Source organism: Dryobates pubescens, chromosome 25 (genome assembly GCF_014839835.1).
Source record: "Dryobates pubescens isolate bDryPub1 chromosome 25, bDryPub1.pri, whole genome shotgun sequence".
NCBI lineage: Eukaryota > Metazoa > Chordata > Aves > Piciformes > Picidae > Dryobates > Dryobates pubescens.
The window spans coordinates 10,133,532-10,160,199 of NC_071636.1; the positions used below are offsets into that span (position 1 = coordinate 10,133,532).

The following is a 26,668-nucleotide window of genomic DNA, read 5'->3' on the forward strand; positions in this document are numbered from 1 at the left end:
AAGGAAAAATTGTAATTAAACAAAACCCCCAACCACACAGCAAATCGAGACTTTATGAGCTGAAACTTCCTCTGCATTTTCACAGCTGTACTAATGTCTGGGCCAGCCTGCCTCTCATGTCCTGGTGCTTCATACAGCTCCAGAGCTCTGACTTGAAAGCAACAGGTATGGTTAAAGAAAGGAATTAAAGAATGGAACAAAGAACCGTGTGGAAATTACTGCTGCCTTGCTCTGTCTTGGCACCACTTGTGATCGTGTCAACTGTGATGGTGTCAGAATCTCCCAAACACACAGCATGATGTGCTGAAACGTCTCAATTAAAAGAATGAAACACAGAATCGCAGACTATATCTGTTTGGAAGAGACCTCGAAGATCATCCAGTCCAACCCTTGACCCAGCACTGAAGGGTCATCACTAAACCATGTCCCTAAGTGCCAGGTCCACAAGCTGCTTGAACACCTCCAGGGATGGTGACTCCACTAGTCCTGCCCTGGGCAGACCATTCCAGTGTTTGAGAAACCTTTCAGTAAAGAACTATTTCCTAACATACAGCCTAAACATCCCCTTTTGCAGCTTGAAACCATTTCCTCTAGTCTTGTTGCTTGACACCAAGAAGAGGCTGGGCCCCTCCTTGCTCCAACCTCCCTTCAGGTACTTGTGGGGAGCAAAATGGTGTCCCCTCAGCCTCCTCTTCTCTAGTCTCACACAACAAAAGCCTTCAAAAAATTGAAGAGAAACCCTAATATCTACCTATACTGTATTGTATCAAACACTAGTTAGAGGTCCAGGGGTGGCCAGGGTACCCCTGTCCAGCCCTTGCAATGGGACCCTCTTTCCTATCATCAATGCTGTCCTCTCAAGCTGTCCCCAAAGAGAGCTGCTGACCATCACTGAATCACTGGTGTCATCCAGCCAGCACAGCTTTCAGAGGAAAAGTCCCAAGCCCTTCTTGCTCGTAAAGACCTAGCACCACCAAGGCAGCAAGTAATTAACAATAACCTTTAAAAAGAAGTTCCTGTTAATAACTTGCTTTCAAAGAGCAGTCCCAGCCTCTTGATTAAACACAACCAATGAATCACCATTCAAGTCCCGATATCAACCGTGCTCTGCATTTAGGGCCAAATATAGTCTAAACAGCCAAATAATCATGCTACTCTCTCAACACATACAAAATTTATGGTCACTGCAATATTTCAGCAAAGGCACAATTTGAAGGAGGAATGGGCTGCAGAACAATTAGGATGAAAAAGAGTTTGGGCTGCCTTTGGCTCAGCAGCTCTCATCCGTCACAGAAGGAAATTTATGCTGCTGCAGAAGTCTGCATTGAAAGGCTGGGAGGAGAGCATGCAGTGGCCAGGAGCTTCTCTGCAGTGACAAAACAATACATTTGGAAATGGCATGCATTTGTCAGCACTACTATCACAGAACACAATAATAAATAATAATTAAAAAAATCAAGTCTTTACCTCTTTCATCACCACAATTAGTTCTTTCAGTCTGATGTTTACAGTGGTTGTGCCAAAGATTCATAAGTACATTGCACTAGGCAGTTCCTTTTGGTCTGGCCTAAGGTTTCCTGCTTGAGAGTTGCTGACTTGGTTGCTACAGGAGTTCAGAGTCTGACTCCTCCACTGCAGCTCTTTACTTCCAGGGAATAGTCCAAGCAAGCTCCAGCCCTAAAATTCTAATTGTTTCTAACTCGTTGACATCTAGAGTTTCCTCCAGATCACTATGTATTTTCAAACAAGTACATAGCTTCCCTGGGGTGTTTTGGCTTGGATGATGAACACCAAAGATAAACATGTGGACAAAGAGGTGAAACCTAATATCTGTTTACATATGTTGGGTAAACACAGATACTACTTCAACAAGCTTAATTATGTGCTTATACTGAAAAGCATGTGTGGGTGGAAAGCCAAGCCTAAGCTGGAGAAACAGTTGAGTCCTAATTCTCAAGGCACTACCACAGCCCCATGGAAACAATAGATTCATTTAGTGGTGGTGGGTTTTTTCCTTATTGCTTTTTATTCAGACAACCACCTCCAGAAGTCTGGACTCCAGTTCCCACACAGCCAACACACACTCCATCGGCTGTGAATGTCCTCAGAGCCACAATCATAAAATCATTTTGGTTGGAAAAGACCTTTAAGGTCTTCATGTCCACCCATTATGTTCTGATAATTTAATGTTACATTGCCAGAAAGTGTTTTCTGTGGCATAATGCAAGGAGCAGGATGGGCTTCTCTGTGTCACAGATGGGTTTCATACAGGCTCCTGCCCATCCGTTTCTCCACTTACATGGGCTGAAGTCCTGACAAGCCCAAAGACATTTCTTAGCCCTGAAAAGTTTTGTCTTCATTCATTACTCTGACCTAATCTTTTGGGCATTATTTTGCTTTCAGCTGCTCATTTCTAGCTGCTGCTGTTTCACATCATAATGCACTTCTCAGAAGCCAAGCAGTCCAGGGGCTGGGCTCGTCCCAGGGTAATAGGAGTTCAAATAACCTGTGAGATCTGATCACTCTGGTCTTGCTCACACCAGCAGAGATGCCACTTGTGACTCATATGGCTGTTCCACCAGAGCTAAAATGGTGTGGAGAGCACCTTGCTGCTCAGTAGAATCATAAAATCACAGAATACATTGGGTTGGAAGGGACCCTCAAAGATCATCTTGTCCAGCTCCCCTGCAATGAGCACAGACATCTCCAATTAGACTGGATTGCTCAGGGGCTCATCAAGTCTGACTTTGAATGTCTCTAGGGATGGAGCCTCAACCACATTTCTCAGCAACCTGTTCCAGTATTTCACTATCCTTGTTGTGCAGACCTTCCTCTTTGTATCTACTCTAAATCTGACCTGCTCTGGTTTAAAAGATGCTACTGATTAGGCCTGGCACTATCAGGTTCATACATATGGCTATCAACCTCCCATGCTCTGAAAGTTCATGTTGGTCAATGTTTTACTGCTTTCAGATAGGTCCAGTCTCTGAAGTCCCAGCTGAAGTTTGTAAGTGTTTGTCTTTCAGAAGCAAGTGCAGGGGAAGCCTGAGGCTGCTGGCTTGGCTGTGGTTTAATGACAAGGTGTATGGGAAGAGCTTGGAGGAAAGGGAAGGACATGGGTAATCTCATAAAGATGCTTAAAATGTAGCCAAACTGGGCTACATTTTGCATCTCAAATGGTTGTGTGGACTGATGTTATGAGGAGGTGGAAATGCTGGGGGAAAAAATGACAGGGGAAGAATTGCAGTGGATTAATTTCCTGAGCTCCATCATACAAAACTCATTTCTTCAACATTCATTTTACTCGCTGAAGGGTTTGAACTGATGAGCCAAAGTCTACTGCTTCCTTTGGAGCAATTTGCAAGCCTCACCTGGGAGGAAAGCTCCCTGACATCTCTGGCAGGTCTGACAAATTCTGTGCCACCAAGAAAGCAGCAGGTCCTGAGTGAGTGGAGAGGCTGTGTTACATCCCTCCCTTCTCAGATTAAAGGCACTTGGGACATTAAAAATAAGAAAATACATTTCATTAAAAAATCAAACAACATGAGACTGATCTGTTTCATCTATGAAAACACTGAAAGGAGGGAGACTGCAGTTCATTTTTCAGTGCCAATAAAGAGGTGTTTATATATATATCCTGTCGTCTTCTGCATACCCACACTGTCTGCAGAGCTGCATGGCTTTCCCTTTGTTCAAGACTTAATTGTTCTGAGTATTTACTGCCCATATCTGCCAACCACAAATGGTGTGCTTCAAGCTAGTTATACTTTTTTTTTTTGAGGTAGGTGGGGAAGAGGAAAAGGATGAAGTCCTGAGACCAATAAATCAAGTTAAATAATTCATAGCTATCCCCTTGTATAGAAAACAAGTCTATTCCCCACCACCCCACACCCTGTATCGTTGTTGTTATATTATCTGTATGAGCCAGGCACTAGCAAAGGAGATGGGGGGGGGGGGGGGAAGAAAAGTGACAGGGCATTGTAAGAGAATTTAATGAAGTGGCTCCAAATATTGTATCAAAATAAATGAAGTGAATAATGCAAGAGCTCATTCCAGATCCCTTCTGCAACAATAACTATTGTGTGAGCAGCACATCTGAAGTGATGGGGATGGATGGATGAATACAGAGGTGCTGCTTCTGCACATTACAGAGCAGGGAACAATGGGCAGCCCAAATTGCTATATTTAATGTCACTAATTCTTGGAGTCTAGATACTCAGGAAGGAAATAGTAGGTGGTAAAAGAGGAGGAAGAATTATCAGCCTTTCTGATCTCACTTAACTGTTTTGCTCCTGTTTAGGGTGGAGGGAAACAGGTTTACTGCACGCCTGTGTCTTCGAACTGCTGTGTGAGCCCATCATGTGTTTTTGAGTGGCTTGGTGACAGCCATCAGCACACAGAGCTGCTGGCCTCCCACGAGGAGAAAGACACTCACTTGGCATTTCCACTCACAAATTATCTGCTTTTTATTAAAAATATATGCATTAGGATTCAATAGAAATGGCCCTGAGCCAGAACACTTGGCCCTGCCACTGCAAAGCTCTGATGTGCAGTCTGGTCTGGGCTTATCTCCAGTAGCTACTCTTATCTTCAGCTCTGGACCTTCAGTGGGTTTGGTTCAGTGGACCTTCTGGATTTGCCAGCACTCCCAGCTGCACTCAGAGACTTCAGAGTTGGCATGAAAGTGTCCTGCTTGGGTCCATGCTAGCATCCCTTGATAACCCATTTTGAATGATCCCCCTTGGTTTCTGCATTTATGAGAGAGGAACTTTTACCTGGACACAGAACCAAGCACAGGGATTCAGACACTGACAGGTTTCCTGTTCCCAACTTACCATGCCTTCTTGCCACTCTTTATAGGTGGGGGACAGTTATTCTCTGACTCTTTGTAAAATACATTTTTATTTCCTCTGCCTGCATGAATAATCTGTCACACTAGTACTGTTGCTCTGGGAATGGCAGTGAGCACTCAGGTAATGCACAGTGCTAGCAATAAATCTCATTGCAGCTTCTCTTAGTTAATGCTGGGGGAAAAACTTCAACCCACCACATGTCCCTTCACCTTCTAGTACAAGCACTGTAAGAGGCTTCCCACCTATCCCTGTTTGGGTGCCTGCAGAGGCTGCTGTCACAGAAGCATTGGTTGATGGTGACCAGGAGTCATGGCACAACTTGTTCCCACCAGCTGTGACAGCCACACGCAGGGACATTAGAAATCCAGGTGGGGAATCAGCAGTAAAAGCCATTGCAATGTTACCTTTGCTTGTAACTGCTCTGTGTGCCTCTGCTCCTAATTTTATCTGATTCCCAATGTTCCCTGGAGGGCTGGCAGGGAGAAAACAGGCAGTTGGCACCTTCCTGCCCCCTCCCAGCTCTGCCACCCATGGCAGGCTCAGCAAGTGCCCTTCCTTACTCAGGAGGCAGATCCTGCACCCACCAGTGCTGTCCATCCAGCCTCTCCTAACCCAACTGCAATTCACTGACAGCTTTACTTGCAAATTCCCTCTCTGCACAGCTCACGCTAAGAACCTTAATATTCCTGCAGATTCAGAGAGGGGATTTCCAACAAGCATTAGGAAAATTAAACTTCTCAAGAGCTGTCTCAATCTGACAAGCTATTTCTAGCTCCTCAAAGTACGGTAAGTGAAAATACTGAAATGGGGGATGGGGAAGTTGTAGTGAGCAAATGATGAATTAAGGCTAGAAAGGAGGACAGCAGAAGTCTATACATTTATGTATATTCACACAGAGATATGAATATGCATTGTTGAAGGCTTCCTACTGCTCTCTAATAGAAAATTATAATCTCCCACCCTTTGCTCCCACCCAAAGCAGCAGATAACACTGATGAGTGGGGCACTTTCATCAGTGACTGGTACTTTGCAGGCTGAAGACACCTGACTCACTGCAAATCCTGCACTAGCTCCTTACAGCTCAGGTCTGCTTTCAGGGATGCTCAGTAGTACACAGATAGGCTGTTCACAGCTCCTGAAGCCCAGAAATGCAGTGTTTGTTATTGTGCCCCTTCCCAACAGGCCAGGCTATACAATGGCTGGGATGTCCCAGCTTAGCAAAGTCCTCTTCTGCTCCTTTCCTCCACTTTGCTTTCTCTTTTCCCATTCTCTACAGAGCATCCAAGCCTACACCCAAGCTGGAGGAGAGGCTGTTTATAGCCCAGGCACTCCTGGAGGGATGAGAAGCTGAACCAGGCTTTCAAGATGTAAGGGTGTGACTCTGAAGGAGGCGAGGGTGATGCTAATTTTTAAGTAGCAGCAAAACAAGACAATTTAGCTGTTAGCAAAATTTGCTGCACTCCAGAATGGCTCCTGCTCCAAGACCTTGAAATTCCCCCTGGTGCAAGACCTGATTTGAGTAACAGTGCTCTAGCTTGTCTGTCCTCCCTCTCTGCAGTCACCCCCAGTAGCCTCACAAATCATATTAAAACTGGGTTAGAAGAGCATCCTCTTCAATTCCAGCCCCTCATCAGTGCTGCTTTAGGAGGGAGGGGACACAGGGTCTGTACTAGACCAAGGGACAAAACAATTAGAAGAGCTGATTAAAATCCTATTGCTCTTCAGAGGCTGCTGTGATTGTGTGAGGGCTGTGTGGTGAGGTGAAAAAAAAACACAACAAACCCAGAACTCTCTGTGCTTGCATACACAGCCTGCCAAAAATGCCTCTTCAGCTGTATGAATTGATTTTTAAACCCCCCCACCTCAAATTACTGAGTGCTGTATTAAAGCTACAGCCCAGGCTGTGCAGAGAGAGAGGCACAGAGATGGATCTGCGCAACACCTGGGTCTTTTCAACATCACAAAACATTTTGTGTTGAATCACAACAGCCTAATAGTATTTGTTTAAGGGGAAAAAAAATACAAAAGGGACTGATTTGACCTTGCTATCTTAACTGGCAGAGCAGAAGAGAATGCCAAACACTAAGAGCAAAGTTATTGATTAGCCCTGAGAGTGAGGGCTGATGAAAAGAAAGCTGTAAAAGGTTATTAATGGCAGAGGGGAGCAGTGATTTGAGCTTTGGGCTTGATGACAGCAGGATGGAAAATGGGTGTCTGCAGTCAATCAGACAAAAGATTTGCTAGAGAAACAGGGAGGCACGGGGTGCAGCTGGACTAGTTGGAGACTCCAACCAAAACCACAGCATATTGATACAGATCATCCTGTTAAGGGAGCATCCCAGGAGCATCTGGGGCAGCAGCACCAGCTGCTTCGCCTTCCACCAAAGACCATGGCCCTGCTGTGCAGCACCACAGACAGGGCACAGTTGTGCAGACTTTTGTCTAAGCAACCAATCCAGAAATGAAACACAGAACACAGAGGCACGTGGACTGTCAATGCTGGGGGGAGAACTAAAGCTCCTGGGGACCAGTCTAGCACCTGCTGTTAAGTCCACACTTCTCTATTAACATTCATGAGATACCCAAGAGCTTAGGCAACCCTGCATGCTCATAGGCAGAGGTAGGTGGTGATAGCTCTCAGTTCTACAGTGGGGCCACATGGGATAGCATAAGGGTGGGAAAAGTGTTCCTCTGCTCACAGAAACTTCTAATTTTAGTGGATCACTAAATGGGGTTGGCTCTGTGCTCGGCTGCAAAGCATCACCACACAGGGATGCAGCTGGGACTCCCAGGACCAGCTCCTAGCACTGGCTGAGATACAAACATCAAGCAGCAGATGGGGATTAGCTGCAGTGAAAAATCTGTAGCTACCACTGGATCTATACTTGTTCTGAAGGTGGTTAGACACATCTAGCAAGTGCCAAAGTTAACAGTGCTATCAGAGAGTATAGCCAGCCACCTTGCCCCTACCCCTGCTTCTCTTCCACTCTGCTCATCTGGGCTTACTCAGCTCATGGGACTTCCAGTCATCTTTGTAGTCTACTATCATCAGGACTGAGCAGTAAAGCCCTTTGGATTGGGTTTTAGGTCATTAACATGTTAACTGACTGTAGAAAGATGTAATTTAATTATTAGAAACCAAGGTCTGAACACAAATAAGCATGCCCCTGTTACATTTGAAAGCAGCACCTTCCTGGTGCTGAGAATACTGGTTTGAGTTCTGTCAGGAGCCAGTGAATTCAGGTACCAAATTGCTAATATTCAGTCAGTGACAGTGTGCTGCACAGCATCAGTCAGGTACAGAGAAGTGTCTGTGACAGTAGAAGGGGAAACACAGACTCATAGAACCATTAAAGTCAGAAAGGACCTCCAAGTCCAACCGGCAAGCCTCCACCACCACACCACTAAACAATGTCCCAGAGTGCCATGGCTACATATTTTTTGAACCCTTCCAAGGATGGTAATTCAACCTCTTCCCTGGGCAGCCTGTTCCAATGCTTGACCACTCTTTCAATGAATAAGTTCTTCCTGGTATCCACTTTAAACCTCCCCTAGCAACAGGAGGCCTCATTTGCACTCACTGAAACAAGGAGGGGGTTCTGGTAGATGGTGCAAACAAACGTGGTTCAGTACTGAACGTGTGCCTCCAGGCTCCAAAGGCTGTTTTAAGGAGGCAGATGCAGGAACTTGTCATGTGTAATCTACTAGCCATCTATACAGTGTGACAGGAATTTCTTAATGTGCATTGGCAGTACACACAAACAGAGTAGCAGTGCTGCTTCTCCAGCCATTAATATTACATATGTGGGCTGCTTAATTTGCTGTTCCTCACAGAGCCCAAGCAGGAAGCCTGCATAATGAAGGATGTGTTGACAGAGGTCTTCATATCAAATCAGCAAAAAGGTAGAAAATGGTCCAGTTTCAGGCACACTTGCTTGACTCAGGCAACCTTGGCTCTTCTAATGCTCCTGATTATGGGTGCAATGGACCAGATGCTCTGCTCTTCTCATACCCTTATTGCTGCCACTTTGGAACGCCATCTAACAAAGCTTTCACCACAAAACCAAATAGAACAATACCAGCCACTAATTTCACAGGAAATAGGCATTCTTTATACATGAGGAAGATGACAGCCATTTAGAAAGAATCCATTTAGAAAGGTGCTCCAACATAAGCCTGGTTTTAAGTACATAAACAACCCCTCCTATGAGTCTTCAAACAGTAAGGACTTAACTGAAAGCACAACACAAATTTGTCTCATCAGCACTTTGTAAATGAAAACCTGACTTGTTGTAGAGCTCTGTTGGTCTCCTACCCATCCCCAGGAGGCAACTCATTCTGGGGCTGTGCTGCAGAGCTGTAACCCTGTGTATGATCAGGATATGGTAGCACAACAAACAGAGAGAAATGTGTGACAGAGTTCCCAGGCTTTCAAGGACTAAATAAATTAATATCTGAGAATCTTTTTAAAATACTTGAGACATTTCCTAAATGCAGCACTTGCCAGTGATAGCTCCTTTCCTCAGTCAGTTCCTCAGTGCTGCTTACTGGACTTTGCTTGATCGATACATACCCGAGTTCAACCAACACACTCTCCGCTAAGTGACACATGTGAAAGACTCTTCAAAGTTGTAGTACATGAGTCCTTTAGCTCTCATTAAGGATATTCCATGGAGCAGCAGCCCCACAGACCTCAGGGGAATGAGAGGAGACAGTCTTGGAGAAACTGAACATACAACAGAGCTGGGCTAAAATGTCTCCAGAGTGCTCATTTCATTTACATCTCATTCATTATGGAAACGAGGTGTGAAAGTAGTTTCTGGAGCTACTTAGTGCAGGTTCCACATCCATTTAATACCTATTCTGGTTTTTAAAGTCACTTACCTCCACTGAACCCTCATTTCAAAGCAATTATTTATCTGCATTGCTCAGACCTTGAACTCACTGGTGTATTAATGCAGCTTGGTCTAAACCACTATATATTTAAGATTGCTGAAGGGGAAGCCTTTAAGATGGAGGAAGACAATAAAGAACCAGCTTACCTGATTTATAGGACCATCAAGTTTCCACTCATTGTATTTATGCATGAAGTACCTGAAAAAAAATAGCCAAACTACACCAGACTTTTCATTTGTTACCATGCTGTACCAGTCTGGCTACTCACATAAAAAGAGGCTCAAATGAAAATAAGGAGGCATTTGGAGAAAATCCTACCCTCCTCACAGGAGACTGCTTGCTATCAGCTGGGCTTTTGACCAGATTTAAGAGATTGTCAATGGGAGTCACAGCTGCAAAATATTAAGTCTATGCAGCATCTAAGCATCACCACTGCTCTTACAATGGGGAACAGAATTTGGCCCACTGTATTTGCTAAATGGGATTCTCATCTCATTGCCTGAAACATAAGCTTTCCCCTTGAGATGCTCCATGATGCAGAAGCTCTCACTTCATGTCTGGGCCCCATGATGTGAGAAAGATGAATACACCCGAACACCCCCCAACAGATAGATGGATACCTGCACCAAAAATCTCAATAGAAAGTTCATTTATTCTGCTGGTAGCAGATTAATTAACAGTGTTTGCTTGCATAGAAATGGTCATAATCCTGGCTTCTCCTGGAGCAGAGCTCAGGATCCTGCCCAGTGACTATGATACATTAAAGAGGGAGACTGATGTCTCTTTCTAGTTTTGCCATAGATTTCCTATGTTACTTTGGGCAAATCACTTAACCTTGGTGTTCTCCATGTCAATAAGGAATCCACCTTGCTCAGAGCACTTTTTGATCTATGGACAAAGAACACTCTAAATACTAGGTATTATTTATAGTATTGCCCTATGGATAATAGCAAGCTACAGCTGTAAGAGACAGCAAGGACCTCTGAGCAAACAGAAAGGCATAAATCTGAATGTCAGTATCCTTGGCATTGTAGCTGGTGGCTGTTTTGTTCTAGGAGAACATTTCAGTGGTTTGTGCTACCAGATGAACTTGCTATTAGTTCTTCATGTTCCCCAGAGGCAGCTAACACAGAAATCTGGATTTACCATAGCAGCTCATGGGTAAAGCAATTCTGACAGCCAGCTCCCTGGCTTCTACCTGCTTTTTCTGTAGAAGAAAGATTGGCCATGCAGTGACGCTTTTGCAAGGCAACCTTGCATGCGTGCACACATCTGATCTGCACAGCCTGCTTACTGAGATTTGGCCTCTTTCACTCTCACCTCCACAGTACTAAGGGTAAATCTCTATGGACAAAATGTAGTGGTGTGTAAAAAGCACCCAGAAATAGCTCCAGAATTGGAGAGGAGAACCTGCTGGGAGGATTCAGTGCTTTGCCATGGCACCAAGGCTGCTTCCCTCACCTGTGCACACATCCAGAGTTATGTCCTGCACTGTGCTGTCTTCATTGCTGTGCTTAGTCCTTCAGCTTACAAAGGACTGAGTGATCCAGGCCTTGAGAGGAGGTGCTGAAAGCAAGCAAGGACCATCTGAAGCACAAGTACTGACCTCCAAAGTTTTGGGCCCATTTGGTCTATTCACACCAACTTACTCTTTAAAAATTGTTGTCAAAAGCAGTCAGTCAAGTGTGGATCTTCCCCAATGCAGCAAACCCAGAAATTCACATGGCAGGCTTTCGAGCTAGGAATATGCATGTGGATTTATTTGCAAATAGTTTCAAATCCTGGAAGGGTGACTTGGTGCAAATACATTGGTAGCAGAACATGCTGTTGGTGCTGTAACTTCTCCCCCCCCAAAAAAAACCTGCACAATGTAAAACTTTGTGACTAGATCATGCCAAGAGCCTTAATTCACCGTTCCATCAAAGGACAAGTCTCCATATTGCTGTCAGTCACTTTTAGGGTAAATGTTCTGACAGTGAAAGGAAAGAGGCGTTCAGAGTAGGGGAAAAAAAAAAGATGAAGCCACTAAAATGCAAATTTTATTCACAGTTGGCATGTTTATAAATATATATATATATTACATTCTTACAATCTACAGTACATTCTAAATATAGAGGGAGCCAATCTAAGTGTTTGTGGGAGGGTGGGTGTGTATTAAACTGAGCAACCTAGATTCAATGACGGAAAGAGACTTAATAACAAAAGCAGGGCAAGTGCTCTGGAAAACAAAGGAAAACTTGAAATGTAAGCTGCATTTTAGTTAGTGCTTTGGCACTTTGCCACTGGTCACTGGAGATTGCTTTGGGACCTCACCAAAAAAAAAGAAAAATGTCATGGTTTTAGGGCTGGAGGGCACATTGGATTCAAAGGGTAATCACTGAAATCCTACCCTATGTACATCCTTATCAGAGGAAAACAAAAGATAATCATCACCTCTGGGAGAAACAAATGTTATCTACCAAGTTTAGCTGTTCAGGTTCCAATGTTGAATGTGCAGCACTCCTCTGTGAGCTGCGAGTGCCCTCTAAACGTGCTGAGGAGGGGTCTTAAAGAAGCATGAGCACTGAACAACCTGACCTCTCCCAGGGAAGAGGACAGACAAAGAGGCAGTTGCTGTTGGTCTGTGAGTTCAGCACAAGTTACACTTACCCAGGAGAGAGTGGCCAACTTTGGTAAATGACAGCATGTGAAGCAAGTACCAGCACGGTACCAACAGTGCCTGTGCTTGGCAAGAGCACACCGTGGGAGAAGCAAATGTGCATGGAAAAACCAGACGCTTCCAAAGTTGACTGATGCTAGAAAGTGCCCTTGGGATACCAGATGGGGAGTGCTCCAGGGAAATGGCTGGGAATACAAATTTGAAACAGGACAATCAAATAAAGTGGGCTTTTAAAAATAGCTTGTTCTCTCAAACTTTCCAAAACAGACCTTCCTTTATATCAGTGACTTTTCTGAGTATCTTCTCCTATTTTACAAATTAAGAAATACTGAAAATTGGCTGGCAGAGTTTAGTACCTTGGCATCTACTTAAAAAGAGAGTCTCAGTTTTAACTGTATATGTGAATCCATTCTCAGTGCTTGGGAGGCAAACGTGCTGGTTTGTAAACAGCCCAGTTACTCTCTTCTTCCCCTCCAGATTCTTTGGAAACTCACAACTTTTCAGCTCTGGGAGCTACTTTGCTCACACTGTTGGTTTTTGTCAGCTTCAAATGAATGTTTTTGGATGTATATTTTCTGCATGTGGCTTGAATGGCATGCTCTCTTCTTGGATCTATTTATTCTGAGACTGATTTTTTTGCTCTTAACCAAAGCTTGCAATATTGAACAGTAGAGCTGTGCGAACTTTGTAATACCCAAACTGCATTGGAGTTTGTTATATTTATTGATTTCCTGGGAAAGCTCAGAAAATGAGACCATATTATTTTGCTAAGGTTTGGGTTTTTGTCTTTTTTTTTTTCAGTTACCATGCATCAAATAAACCACACACATCTCTCACTTCCATCTCTGAGCACAGAGACTCGAATTTGAAGAGCTGTCCAGGATCTCTGCTCTCCCAGCTCCTTTTGGGTGGCTTCTTGGGGCTCCATTGAGTTATCCACCAGCTGATTCTTATCAATTTTGCCCCACTACCCAAAATTAAAGGCAGAAGGTGAGTGAAAAATGAACAAACAAAGAAACAAAAATGTCTTTTGTGTCTCATTACACATTTTCATGTAATCTCTCCATGTAGTTTTTAAGTTCTTTGCACTCCCCCAGGTCCATATCCTGGCAGACCCATTTAATATCATCCTCGCTACTCATCAAGATTGAGTTGACAGTTGGACACCCATCATCAGAGGAGATAGTCGTAAAGGTGGTGAATTTAACCCGTTTCCTCTTAGAGGTAGGAGAAGTAGTTGGTTCACTTTTGTGTTCCTTCCCTTCAGTGAATGTGGACTCAGTAGAGCTGAAAGATTGTCCATTAATATTTTTGGCGGTGTTTGTGTTGAGGAGATACTTGCTCTCCTCATAGTCTACTCCTCTGTCAATGGCTGTGATACGTTCATCCTGCTGAGATGAGAAATTTATGTGATTTTCCAGAAGTTCTGTCCTGTTGCTCAGCCCAACCCAGTCATGAGAATGGCTCATGCCTTCTTGCTCTTCAAAGGGAACTTGTTTGTTTCTGTACTTCAAAGCAAAAGTGACACAATTGATAAGGAAGACCAGAATTGCCAGGCAAAAGACTCCCAGGAGAGCATACATTCCTATCTCCAGATCACTGAGTCCCCTAGGGGTCTGGACTAGGTCACTCTCTTCCAAGTCTTCATTGTTTCTTGGCAGATCCACCTGAGCAGGGAAGCTCGTGAAGTCTATTGGGATGTTCTGCAGATGACTGTCATCATCCAGGAGGCTTTCTCTGTCTTCTTTTTTACTTAGGATAGACCTCTGAGTGGTGGTTCCTCTGCCTTGCTCATGGCCCATGGAGGAGCTGTAATACTGCCCATCTAGCCCAGCTCTTTCCTGCAAAGCGGTTTTTTGACGCCGGTCACTGGCACGATTTTCTAGGTGGACACCAGCACCCCTGTGTTTACTGTCACTGATGTTGGGGTTGGCATCGCTCTGCCCAAACTTGACTTTAATGCTACCGCTTCCAACAGCTAGGATGCTCTTTCTTTTGGATTTCTGGCACGATTCACTGATCACCATCTCTACCTTCACCAGTGTCCCCTGGCCTTCTGTCTCAGCAGCAATCACAGGCCATTTGAATTTGGGGTCATGGTGAATGGAGACCACCTTCTCATCCAGAGATGTAGCTGACAAGGAGAAGTCTTTGGAGTCATAAATATCCAGGGGCATGACAGATCCATCACTGAACTGGATCCAGCAGCTGATGGCTGCTTCCTACAACACATAAAACAAATATACACGCACTCAGAATAAACACTGAGGGAAGCATGTTCCGCCCTGCTGTATTCCCTCCTCCTCACAAATCCATGTACCATTTATAACCAGAAAAGAAATAAAAAGGGAGAGCAATAAAATTAATAACTTGCCAAGATGTGAAGAGAAATACTAGTTTAAAACATTCATTGGTAATAAGATTTGTTTCCCCAAAGGTGCTTAAAGGAGCTGTATCCCCTGGGCTCTGCAGAATCTACTTCAGCACCATAATAAATTGCATGTCAGAAAGCATTACTAGAGACTGAGATCATTTACTGTTGCATATTTAAATGAAAAGAAAAAAAAATACATTATTTCTAAACTGCTTAAAACACAAAGTCTCCTCTTATTACACACAACACAGGCTGAAAAATACCTAATATAGCAAGTAGGTCCTTATGGCTCCATACCTTCAGACCTTGATTTTTGTCTCTCAAATTAAATAAGTGTTTTGTACCAGCAGAGGAAGCCAATCAGTTGCTTCTTTAGGAAATATCCAGGGTGATTTTCATGCTTGTTAACAATCAAAAGCAAGACAATGATAAAGTTTAATCTTGTGTCACAGAGATGCAGATTGTAGTCTCAGAGGTCATGGAAGCTTATGGAATGTAAATGGGTCAGACCTGAACGCTGACTCTGTATTTGCACCTCTGTAATGGTGCAGTCTTCCTGGGAACCTTGGCTTTTGGCTTTTAACTTGAAACATTTTAAAGTATTGTATTTCAGAAAACATGTGGTCACCCAGTTCTGAAAATCATGTCCCCTAAGGACTCTCAAAGGGCTGCTGACAGTTGTTGTCCTACTTAAAAAATATCTTGAAACCACCCCAGTGATTTACAGACAAAATTCAGAATGCTCTCCTGGAATCTAATTCCTGCTTCTGATGGTCTGACTTGCTCTGTCTTGGCTGGGAGGTTTGTACTTTATTAGACACTGGAGAATCCACACCAAACAGACTCCTGGCTAGATGAGTGGACCCTTTGGTATCTAAAATGATGTGAACTCTTGTCTGGTAAGAGTTGGGATCACCCTGCTCTGAGACAGAGCTTGACAAACACCTAATCAACAGAATAATAATCACACAAGCATGATTCTAGAAGTCTTGTTTCTTCAAACAGCTTTTCAAACAGACAGTGTTTACATTCTAACTCAACCTATACACAGAGAATAAATATATACAATTATCTTTTCAATTGAGTCCAGCATGTAGTCATTCACCTGTTTGGATCATGGAGAATACACCTCCGGTCTTTTGGGATTGTGTCTGCACAATCTAGTGGCCTGATTGTGAAACCATAAAGCTCCCCATGCTTCAGAGGGAGATTTACTTCTGTCTCTATTTCAGGACAGAGCCCCAAGACTTTGCTGACACTGTCATAAATCCTGGTTTTGTGTTTATTAATCTTTGGCTATTTCTTGAAGGCCGCATATAATTTATGTCATCAACTCTCATCCTCCCACTGCGTTGCTTGAAACTGCATAATCATGTAATAATTTTGCACTGCTTTGATTACAGGGATTGTGCTCTGAAAATCATCTGCTAAGCAATGGAAGGAGTCAGAAGCCTTTCAAAATGGAGTTAGTCCTTGAAAGGTTGGACTTGATGATCTCCAGAGGTTCCTTCCAACCCCTAACCTCCTGTAATCCCGTGAAGGGTGGAAGGTGCACATCTTCCTCTCTGGTTTAATACTGATCCAGTGCTGTTCTGACTGTATGCCTGCATCCAGAGAGGGACACCTCTAGACACCATTTCTGAGAACTGAAATGTCAGTGCTGGGCAGCATAATGGGACTAAATGCTATCAACCCCACCTTTTGCACCAATTTCAAGGCAGCTGGTTTAACTCCCCGTGTCAGCAATGGAATAGCTCACTGGCCTTATTGCTAGCTGCCTGGCATTGATTTCTTAACTCCTGGAATACTGTGGGAGCCTGATTTTTTATCACCCTATAAAGACAGCAGCTCTGCACCATTTCTCATCATGCATCACAAGGATAAGGCCCTGTGATGAATTACTGCCTCAACAGTTGGCCAGATTTCAAACGTGCATGCCATGACCATTTACCTTTAAAGTTCAGGACATGTTTAAGCATTAAGAATCCACTGCATCCTTGATGTAAGTCCCAGATTGATGGATTTGGGTTGGAAAAAAAAAAAAGTTTACATTTAAAATGGGAATAGAAGCACAAGGGCAAATATCAAGCAGGACCTGGCAGGACATGGCAAAGTCCAAAAGCCCTTGGTAACTCAGTTCACTAATACAGGGAGGAAGAATAACAGGGAAACAAAAAGCAATTTATGAAATCATGAAGCAGGAAATGAGTCAGTGATGCTGATTCATATTCTAGGAGTGAATCAGAATGAAAGGGATGTTCCCTAACATCTTAAAATGCCCACAGAAAGTAACGAAAGGAAGAAGAGTTTGCCAGATGCAAAACACTTTCTCATGCAAAGATGTGCTTAAAGAGCTGATCTCATCGCCTGTGGAGGGAGGCTGAACTTGGCAATCTAGTCAGCAGTATCTCCTGTGATTTAGTAGGTGCTGGATGGGACAGAAAGTGGGAGTGTGCACATAAGGGGACTGCTGTTGCTTAATTATGACACTTCATTGAGTTAGTTGCACATATAATTTATGGGATGCAGCCATGACAGATGGGCTATGTTTGTTGTTCAGACATAGTGACAGTTTTGATTTTCTGTTACAGTACCTGCTGGCCTTCAGAAAAAGGTGCCCATAAAGAAACTGTTATGTTAGCATCTCATTAATAGCTACCTGCTTGATCCTATTCAGCTTATAAGTTGATTGCAGTGAATCTGAGTGGTGGTTTTTCACAACAGAGTACCGGGGGCAATAGTACCTGCTTTGGAGATTGGAGCAGCTCCTGTGCTACTGCTGTAGCAAAGATGGCCTTATTGCTTCCTGGACTGAGCTGCAGAGAAAGCGACAATCCCGTCACCAGCTGCACACCCAGGTCAGTTATTGTCACCTTCTCATCCAGAACTGTCACTGTCTTCTCAGCCAAGATAGCATCTGAAAGGGGGGACAATATCTGAAAAGAAAAACTGAAGTTAGCAACAGCCATTTGGCACTGCGCCGAGCAAAACAGCTACCTGGAGCTATTCTAGCACAGATAATGGAGATTTATAGTAATGAGAAGAATTACTTTTAGCAGACAGATACTATTAAAATATGATTTTTAAATAGCTAGTCACATTTTATAACTCTCCCACAATAACAGGGTGCTTATAGCATCTTTTACCAACACAATTCTATTCAGCTACACTATTCACCTCTGTGCTATGCTAACCACATCTGTTTCAGCTGCATTAACTGCTTGGAAATATAATCTTTATATGTAATGCACTCATTTTATTAATGATTGTGAGTTTGGGTAGCACATATATAATGCAGTCTGTAGATTTCAATAAGATCCATACAATAAATGACATTTATTTCTGTCCTATAGCAAGAAAGCTAATGTACTCCTACAAAAACCACTCATGGTACTGTCTACAAAATTGACTGAGAAAATTTGTTTTGGTTTACAATGTGTGCATGGAGGTCACTGCACTGCTACATGACACCCAAAGATGCTCATTAGGAAGCAAGTTGAATTTAATGATCCACACAGAGCACAGAACATTTTGGAAGCAGTTTATAAGAGGTATTCTTTAAAGACAACTTGCTCCCAGCTTTCCTCCCTTGGATTTTTCTTTCCACACTTCTGTGTGCATTTTGAGGAGCACCGTAAGCCTCAGAGCTTTGGAAAGTCATTCAGAAAATCTTTACAGTTTTGCAGAAAGTCAAAAATCTCAAATTCCCCTTTCCAGCCCTGACAGCCTGTGCTATTGACAGGTGTGGTTGTTGTTTTCTGGTGTGACAGTTTGGGATGATGAGCATGTTTGAAGAGCTAGAGTTTTCTTTCCTCTTCAAGTGCTTGTTAACATGTTTCCTACTCTGTATTATCACTGGATTCATCATCCCCCCTCCTCCCTCCCTTCAACTCTTTGCTTCTGGGACTCTATTTTCTCTGCATAGCAGGAAGAACTATATGTGAAGAGCTGCCAATGATGTGATGCATAGGTTTAGGTGGGTTACTCCAGAATAGCTCCTATACAGTGCTATTTATAGGTCACACTTTGACCATATTGGCTGACACTGATGAAACTAAATCTGCTTCCCTGGAGAACATTGCTTAGTCAGTCTTTTAACATCATTCTAGAAGCACCAATTGTTATTATTGCTTCATGCATAGTCTGGAATGTGCCATAACATTTCTATTTTCTAATACACTGCTTGAGCTTGCAAAGTGTGCACGGATTTGACACCTTGAGACTCATATTCCAGTCTTGATTCCTCAACCAGCACTAGCTGATTCTTGCTTTATACTTTTGTCTTCCAGTGTAGGCTTTAAGTAGACTGAGCTGTTTCCCCCACTGCTTGCCTGTGATACCCCATACACCTGCTTTAGGTTCAACAGCCTCCAAGTACACAGGTTGGGCTAAATTCACTCCAAGTGCAGTCTACATACTTCAGGCTACAAGATAAGAAGACAAAACCATCTTTACTGTATCTTCCAGGCCTTGATGCAATTCTGCTCTATTCAAAAATGGATGGCTTTGGTTTCTGTTGCTAATATAGGCAGCAGCTGTAGACCTCAATACCCCAGTTCCCAAAGTGGAGGGTTAATGAAGAAAAAGGAATGAGTAATCAGTCTTTCCTACCTGAATTGTTGTCATTCCAAGCTCCTGCCCAATCAGAACCTGTCCATCCTGTAGCTTGGCGATTCTTGGCTCCTCCACCTGCATGAAGTCACTCACCAGGTCAGTGATGTCAATCTGCCAGTCAGACCCCAGTAAATAGCTCAGCTGGCCACCAGGGTCTGGGGCTTCAGCTACAAACTGCGTGAGGACTCGCACCATTGCGTGTTGGTACTGAAGGGCACAGCCTCTTCCCTTGCGTTCATCCTCTTCTTCATCTTCACTGTCCCTGGCTGGTCTGGTGGGACATCAAGAATTAAAAACTAGTTTTAACAGCTTGCATCAGGAGAGCTGTGGCTGACAGAAGTCTTCAGCCTAGCTCTGGAACATGGAACCTTTGCCTCCATTGCTCTGTTGACACTGCTTCCTGCACTGCATTTTGGCAGTTAAGTTCCTCCACTTTTATCCTGTTTCTCTTGTTCATAACTGGAACCTCCAGGCTGCCTTGATTTCCAAGAGAGCTGCTGACATCACCAACTGGCCTGCCAGTTTTGCTACCACATTGTCCACTGCAAATATCTCTCAGTATTTTCCCTTACTTTCAGGACCTTCTTATTTATTTATTTATTTATTTACTTACTTCTCCTAGAGCCTTCCCATAAACATCTTTGTGTTGCCATGGAAATCTCTCCACTTACAGACACATCCCCTTTTGTTTGGCATTCAGGCTGAAATAACATCTCCACCAAAATCCCCATCTCTGCTGTGATACCAATGGAAAACTGGCAATAAATGGTGTCTTTGTAGGCAGGTGGGAACAATAAGTACCTACTTTATCAAATTGTTCTTGTTCTCAGTAACACTGACAACAGAGACAAACAGTCTAGATCTGCTTACATCCATATTCTGTCCTGTCATTCACATGCCACTGACCTGTGGGCATGGGCACTATCTATAAAGCCCTAGTATACCAGTGACCTGACTTTGGGACACTGGTCAGTGTCCCTGGACCCTACAGTAACATGAAACAAGTCTGTACTAATTGTGACCTTTAACACATAACTAAATTAACTAGCAGGACCTGTCAGCCAGGCTGGAGACTGATCAGCTTTGCCAGAGCTGGTCCTTGTTGCTGTCCTCCCACTGCCTCATTGCTGATCTTGCCTAACTTGACCAGTTTGCTCTTTCCATCTCAGTCACTAGAGCTATAAAAGGAAATTGATTTCCAATGTAGGATCATGCAACCTGCAGTTTCCATTTCCCCCATACGTCCAGTGAAGGACCCTATTGAACAAATGTCTGCTGACCTTCAAATTTAGACTGGAATTGCATTAAGGCCAAATGAGCATGTTCAGATCCACTGGTCCTGACAGGTCTTTGGCAAGTGCACAGCCCAGAATGAACATCCTCTAATGAAACATACCTCTTATTAGAGATGATGGGGACTCTCCACCCCTTGATCTGATTTAGTTCTGTGTCAGAGACCTCTATCTGCAGCGGGAGGCGAGGAACCCAGACTGTCATTTCTAAAGGGGCAGTCAGATGCTGGTAAGTAAAATTAACTCTGACATTCACTTTGCCTTTCATTTCTTTCCCATTGACGAAGACATAGTCACATCTGTCAGAAACCTGAAAAAAAAGGAGAAGGAAAAAAAGTAATTAATGACCCTCTTCACAAATTATAAAGTACACCACATGCAGGGAAAGTGCGTGAAGAGGAAGGATTTAGGTTTAAGCTAGCTCCAAGTTCAGAGGACAAGTAGGAATAACAAGAAAGGTACCTGGTGTGCCCGTAATAGTCTGTATAATTTGGCAGACTTTTTCTGCTGTAAACATTTCCAGTATAATCTAAGTTAAAAGAACAGCTTCTGTGTGTCCTTAATTCCCACTCCAACACCAGGATAGTCCTAGTATAATGGCACCAAGTGAGGATTCTTCTCCTCTCCCTAAAGCTGGGTCAGAGTCTACTATCTTCCTCTTCTACTTTGTGTGCAGACCCAGGAGGACCACACACCTGCGGGAAGTAACAGGGAACTGCATCTATACAGAACTAAGTAGGGGACAGATTTCTCTAGTCAATCTGCATTTGGGTGAAAGGATTCTTCAGGAGTGACAGGGCATGGGATGGTCCCATCAACCAAAAACTAATCACAGGGAAGGGCTTGCTGATGCCCAGTGGTGCTCATTGGGGCCAAACATCATCTCTGCTGCAAACCTGGCAAAGGCATACATGATGTTCTGCTCAAGCTAGTCCTGATATCACTTTATTTATTACCTGCAGCTCTGGACATCAATATTGCTGAGGTACTAAATCTCACTCAAGCAATTTAGCAGCTATTGCAAGGATCTAGGTGAGCTGACAGGACCTGTTCATTACAGCTAGTTAAAATATATGAGTAAATGTACACGTCAAAGAATTTATTAACTACCACTTTACCATGCTGATGATCTGAAGGAATGATCTATTAAAACCCTGAACTCTTTTCACAATCCATTACCAGTCAGACTTTCTATTCCATTCTCTAGACATATTTAATATTTCTGACTCCAGAGTGCACAGTCTCATCCTCAGCTGAGTTTAATGCCATTTTCTACTTTTCTGTTTAAATGCTAAACGAATTTAAATCATATTTAAATACCACCAGCTTTCACAGGATAATTTGCATTCCTAATATTGTTATCTTTAAACAACAACACCCCCACCCCCACCCCCCCCTTGCAGAGAGATCCATAGCAAATCCATTTCCATCCTGAGCCTAGGTAATGTACCAAAAAAGGTTATCATGGCTCCTGCAATGCCTCTCTTGCAGACAATGTCTGGTTTAAGGTCTACATCTTATAGTTGCTATTGGATTCAGCAGAAAAGTAAGAATTTATTTACAGGCAGAATTATGGTTTTGGAATATTTTCATGTTAGTATCTTTTACACTAGCTCTTAACAGCTCCTGTCAGAATCCAGTCTCATTGTGCTATGCAGCAAGAAAACCAACTTGCTGTCAAAAAAGCCTCAAGCATGGGGGTCTGCAAGGAGAGGATCGCACAGCAGGCAGCCGAGCACAGGTAAGTCCCAGCTGTGCCTAGGGCCTGTGGCACTAGTGTAATATCCACTTCATCATCATGCTGAACCAAAGTGGCCTGAGCTGAGGAGGATGAGACTCTGCAAAACTCTGTGAGAAGCTTCATGTGAGCCTGCAGAAATTTGCTGTGGGGAAGGTTGGAGGCATAAGCACATTCCCCTTCTGGGAGCAGCACGTCTGGGCAGCAGCAAGAGAGCAGATGTGATTCTTGTATCCTTGCAGAAGGCATACTAAAGTGAGTGTAACATTTTCAGGGTGAGAACTACATCATACCTCCACGTTGCAATGTCTGATAGCCTGTCTGACAGGCAGGAAGTCAGAAGACCTTCAGGCAGTGCCTGGTACATCTGCTCCTTCACCTACCCCATGGGCTACCTTGCTTCCATAAGCGAAGTCATCTCTTCTTTTCTGGCACCGCACTTATCCCTGTTGCCCTTTTATAGCTTGAGTGCTGTTCTCAAAGCAGGCTGCTCTCCTACACACTAATAAGCTCTGTGTGCTGCCTTCTACCTTCCGTCTTTTCCCTGGGTTGCCAGCAAAAAAAAAACCGGGCAGCATCTCAAAGCACCAGATTTCCACCTGAGAGGAAACAGATCAAAGCTGAAGATGAAGTGGCCCCAAGGAAAACATTCAGCCTGGGAGCTGATTGCCCTGAGGACCTTCACATGTCTTTGTGCTCTGCATGTTGGGTACACATGAAGGGCCTGAAGACAAGGATTCTCTCTAGTAGTGCATGGGACCAGGTAATGGCTTTAGTGTGACTTCCTCACCACATCTGCTTCCAGCTAGCAATACCTCACATTCGTGAATCTTAGCTAATTAACACTTTAGGCAGTTTAGTGTTCCCATGGGTGATCAAACTAGGACTGAAATAATTTCCTGTGATTTAAGGTAAGGGGTAAACGGTGCCTTGCAGCAGAGAAATCATAGTGGCAGGATGATTCCAACCAATATGCTGTTCTCTGCAGAGTAGGGCGCTGAGCTGTTGGAGCCCTGCTCCCCAGCAGACTGCTTCTGCCTCTGCTGCATGTCCTCTGCTTTGCACTGGCAGCTGAGCTTCAAGCAAGGGACATGCCAAACATCCTCCTGCTAGTGTAAGGCTTTGCTGTCTGAGCAGTGGGTGGAATTTTTTTGTGGTTATTAGTCCATGTGTGTGTGAAGAGCAGTTCAGCACATGGAGTGTGTGGGGGTGTGTGTGCAACAAGGCTGAGACTCCCCCAGGCAACAGAAGTAACTGCTGAATTATGCCATTAAGAGATGGGAATTAGACTCTCCAATTTTAAATCCATTAATGCTCAAGCAATAGCCAAAGCAAGAAAATCTGGCAGGCAAACAGACCCTTGTTCCAACTATATCAGGGTTTGTTACAGAAAGAGAGTTAAAAAAAGAATTCATCCCTAAAAACCTGTTATATGAATGATTAAATAAATGCCATGACCTTGTGCTTTCAAGATTATGGTTTATAGAACAAACTGATGGCCAGGAAAAGAATGACCAGGCTTGGGATACCCGCCCTCTTCTGCTTCCCTTTCTGTAAGTGAAGACGACGACAACTATGAGCTCATTCAGTTCCCAGCCAGCCCTTTACTGTTTGAATGAATAAGCATCACTGTTCTGCTGCAGTTTGCATGCAGTCCTAACAGAGCAACATCAAAACATGGTGCAAAGTAGAGTACATTTTCATAAATCAGGCCAGGACTTTGTGAAACAGGTCATCAATAGAAAGGCAGCTCAGCCATGCCCGTGCTACTGCAGACACATCCGAACCATTCATCTTCCCACACAAGAGAAAGACCAACAAGATGTCCCAAAGGAGAAAAATCCAGCTTCCCTGTCTCTTTTGAGATTGGGTTTTCTAAGCTTTTTGTTGGAAATGAGGGAACATTTTCTGAAGTGAGTTTGACAGGCCTCAGCTGAGCCTCTGCAGGACAAATACACACATAAGCAAAGACCCGTTCGATGCAGCTCAGCAGCTGGCAGCCTTCGGGCAGCCCCTGCAGCTGACAGAGGCAGAGGGAGCGACTGGGTGCCCCCTCACATGGCTTCTCCATGTTAGTCTTCCGTGGGCAGCACAGAGAAGCTTCTGCTGCTGCTGAAGCCTTTTCTGAGCCTGCAGGTCTCCTTTTCAATCTGTAAATGGATTTCAATTCCTCAGTCTGTCAAGCAGCTCCTTTTCTTTAGCGTTAATTCATCTAAACAGCCTTTAACTACCAACCTCCTTCCTGTCCTACAGCTCTTGCTTTACACGCCTCAGCACACACCACAGAAATGGCTGTGGTTCAAGTTTATTAAATGCATGAGTGGAGTGCCTGCACATATCCTCAGATACTTCTGCAAACATAGGAGAGGGTCTGTGCTAACCCAACAAACGGCTCCCCAACACATAGGTATTATGGGAATTAGAAGGTTGCAAAGCTTGGTCCCAAGCCAGATAAATTTCAGAAAACTATTAAACACACAATCAAATGCAAGAGGAGCTACAAAGCAGCTGGAGGAAGGTGGGAGATTTGTGGCAAAAGACAATCTGCTTTCTTTCCAAAGTCTGGGGACTCTCACCTACATCACCTTTTCCTTCCCTTCTTTTTAGTTTTGCTGTCTCAGGGATGGCAACGCCAGTTTTCAATGAAGGTGACAAGGGCTCAAGGGAAAAGAGTAGACTTTTTATTTTACTGCTAATGTACTGCTGGAATACATCTCTCTGTGTTGTGGCCACTGTAATCCAAGGATATTATAACGCCATTAAACCCTTCTGGTGCTGTGCTCCCTTGCTAGAGACTTTCTGGGCTTTATGTCACTGGAGCTTTTCACACAACTGTGCTGAGCTGCCATCCATTAATTAAGGGAGGCTGCACTTAGTGCTCACAAGAGACTCCAGAAATTCCCTCAATACAGGGGACTTTTATCTCTTGAGGAAACTGGGGTTTGAAAGGGGGTGGGGGGGGGAGTGGGGGGGGATGAACTTGGTAGGTTATAGAAGTGCTTTGGTTTTCGTTTGGCTCCTGCAGCTCCACCTCTTTTTCTTGCATTGGTGAACAACTCAGACAGCTTCCTCTGAGTCACACACACATATCTAATCTCTGTGTGCCAGGGCAGCAGAGGTCAGAGGTCTCTTATTGCCAGTGCAGCACAGAATTAGGAATTAGATTCCTCAGTGCACCACGTACATACCAAACACGTGGCTTCTGGCAAGCTGGATGTCGAGTTCAATCACCAGTGCTACAAAATGTGCAGAGTGGAGTATTTCAAATGTGCTCAGCACTGCATTTAATTCAAACCCCTGGTCTTATTGTCAGAAATGGAAATAGAGTTAAGTCACTGCAGCTCCCTACCACAAAATCCTCCTGCAAATAGGCATTCCTCAGCGCCACATGCAGCTCTGTACATCGGATACCCCAAAACTGACCCCCAAACGCAGCTGGGAGCCATGAAATTGTAAAAGCGATGCTGCCATGCCACTTTAACACAGGACCATGTTCCTTGGTTAAGAAAACAAAGCAACATTGACCAGAAAAGGAGGGTGGCATTGCTGGCCTGAGGCATTGCTTTTTTATGTTTACTGAAAAAGGCTGTTTGTGCTATTTGAAAAGAAATGAGTGGTGTCCTTTAAAACGCCCACACTCTGTATGCTCTTCAGGTGTGAGCGCAAGCAAGAGAAATTGGCTTTAATTAATTTCTCTGTTTTTATTTCACAGTTTGCTAGACTATCTGTGGAAGAAAACATTAAACTCTTTGAAGTCTTGTAGTAGCTGGACTTCAGATAGCCTGGGAAAAACATGGAAAGGGAGCAATAAGGCTGCTCATGAATCACAAAAGATCCCTGTCACACGGCCTCCTGCATCCAGTGAACACTGCTCCTAACCCTTTCCTAAAAGGATTTTACTGCTTTTCCCACTACCCTTCTGCAGAGGCTGTCCCATGAACTCCACAGTACCTTTAGGCTGGACAGAATAAAAAGCTCTAATGGGAGGGAGGGAAAGGAGAATGTACATCATAACTCCCAGAAGAGGTACCCTGAATTTTGCTGTTAACTCTCAGAAATAGCTGTAACATTCTTTCCCCACCTCATTATCATTATTAAATTCCCATGGGATAACAGTAAAACCCTCACAACCCCACCTCCCCCCCCCCCCCCGCTTTTATGCTGGAGTAATTCTGATGGAACTCTTACAAAGTCACAGCTAATACGTCTTTGAAAATCATAGAATCACAGAATTGTTTTGAT

At 43.9% G+C, this 26,668-nt stretch overlaps 1 protein-coding gene across 2 annotated transcripts in view; it reads right to left on the reverse strand.

Annotated features, from left to right (window-relative positions):
• Positions 1-11,639: 11,639 nt before the first annotated feature.
• TMEM132D (transmembrane protein 132D) overlaps positions 11,640-26,668 on the reverse strand; it is a 283,554-nt gene continuing 268,525 nt past the window's right edge. For both annotated transcript variants that reach the window (XM_054173066.1, XM_054173067.1), the window contains exons 6-9: positions 20,793-20,998; positions 19,394-19,667; positions 17,527-17,718; positions 11,640-14,630 (exon numbers count right to left, since the gene is read on the reverse strand). In XM_054173066.1, coding sequence (XP_054029041.1) covers positions 13,449-14,630; positions 17,527-17,718; positions 19,394-19,667; positions 20,793-20,998 — 1,854 coding nt within the window. In that variant the 3' untranslated portion in view covers positions 11,640-13,448. The remainder of the gene's footprint in view (positions 14,631-17,526; positions 17,719-19,393; positions 19,668-20,792; positions 20,999-26,668) is intronic.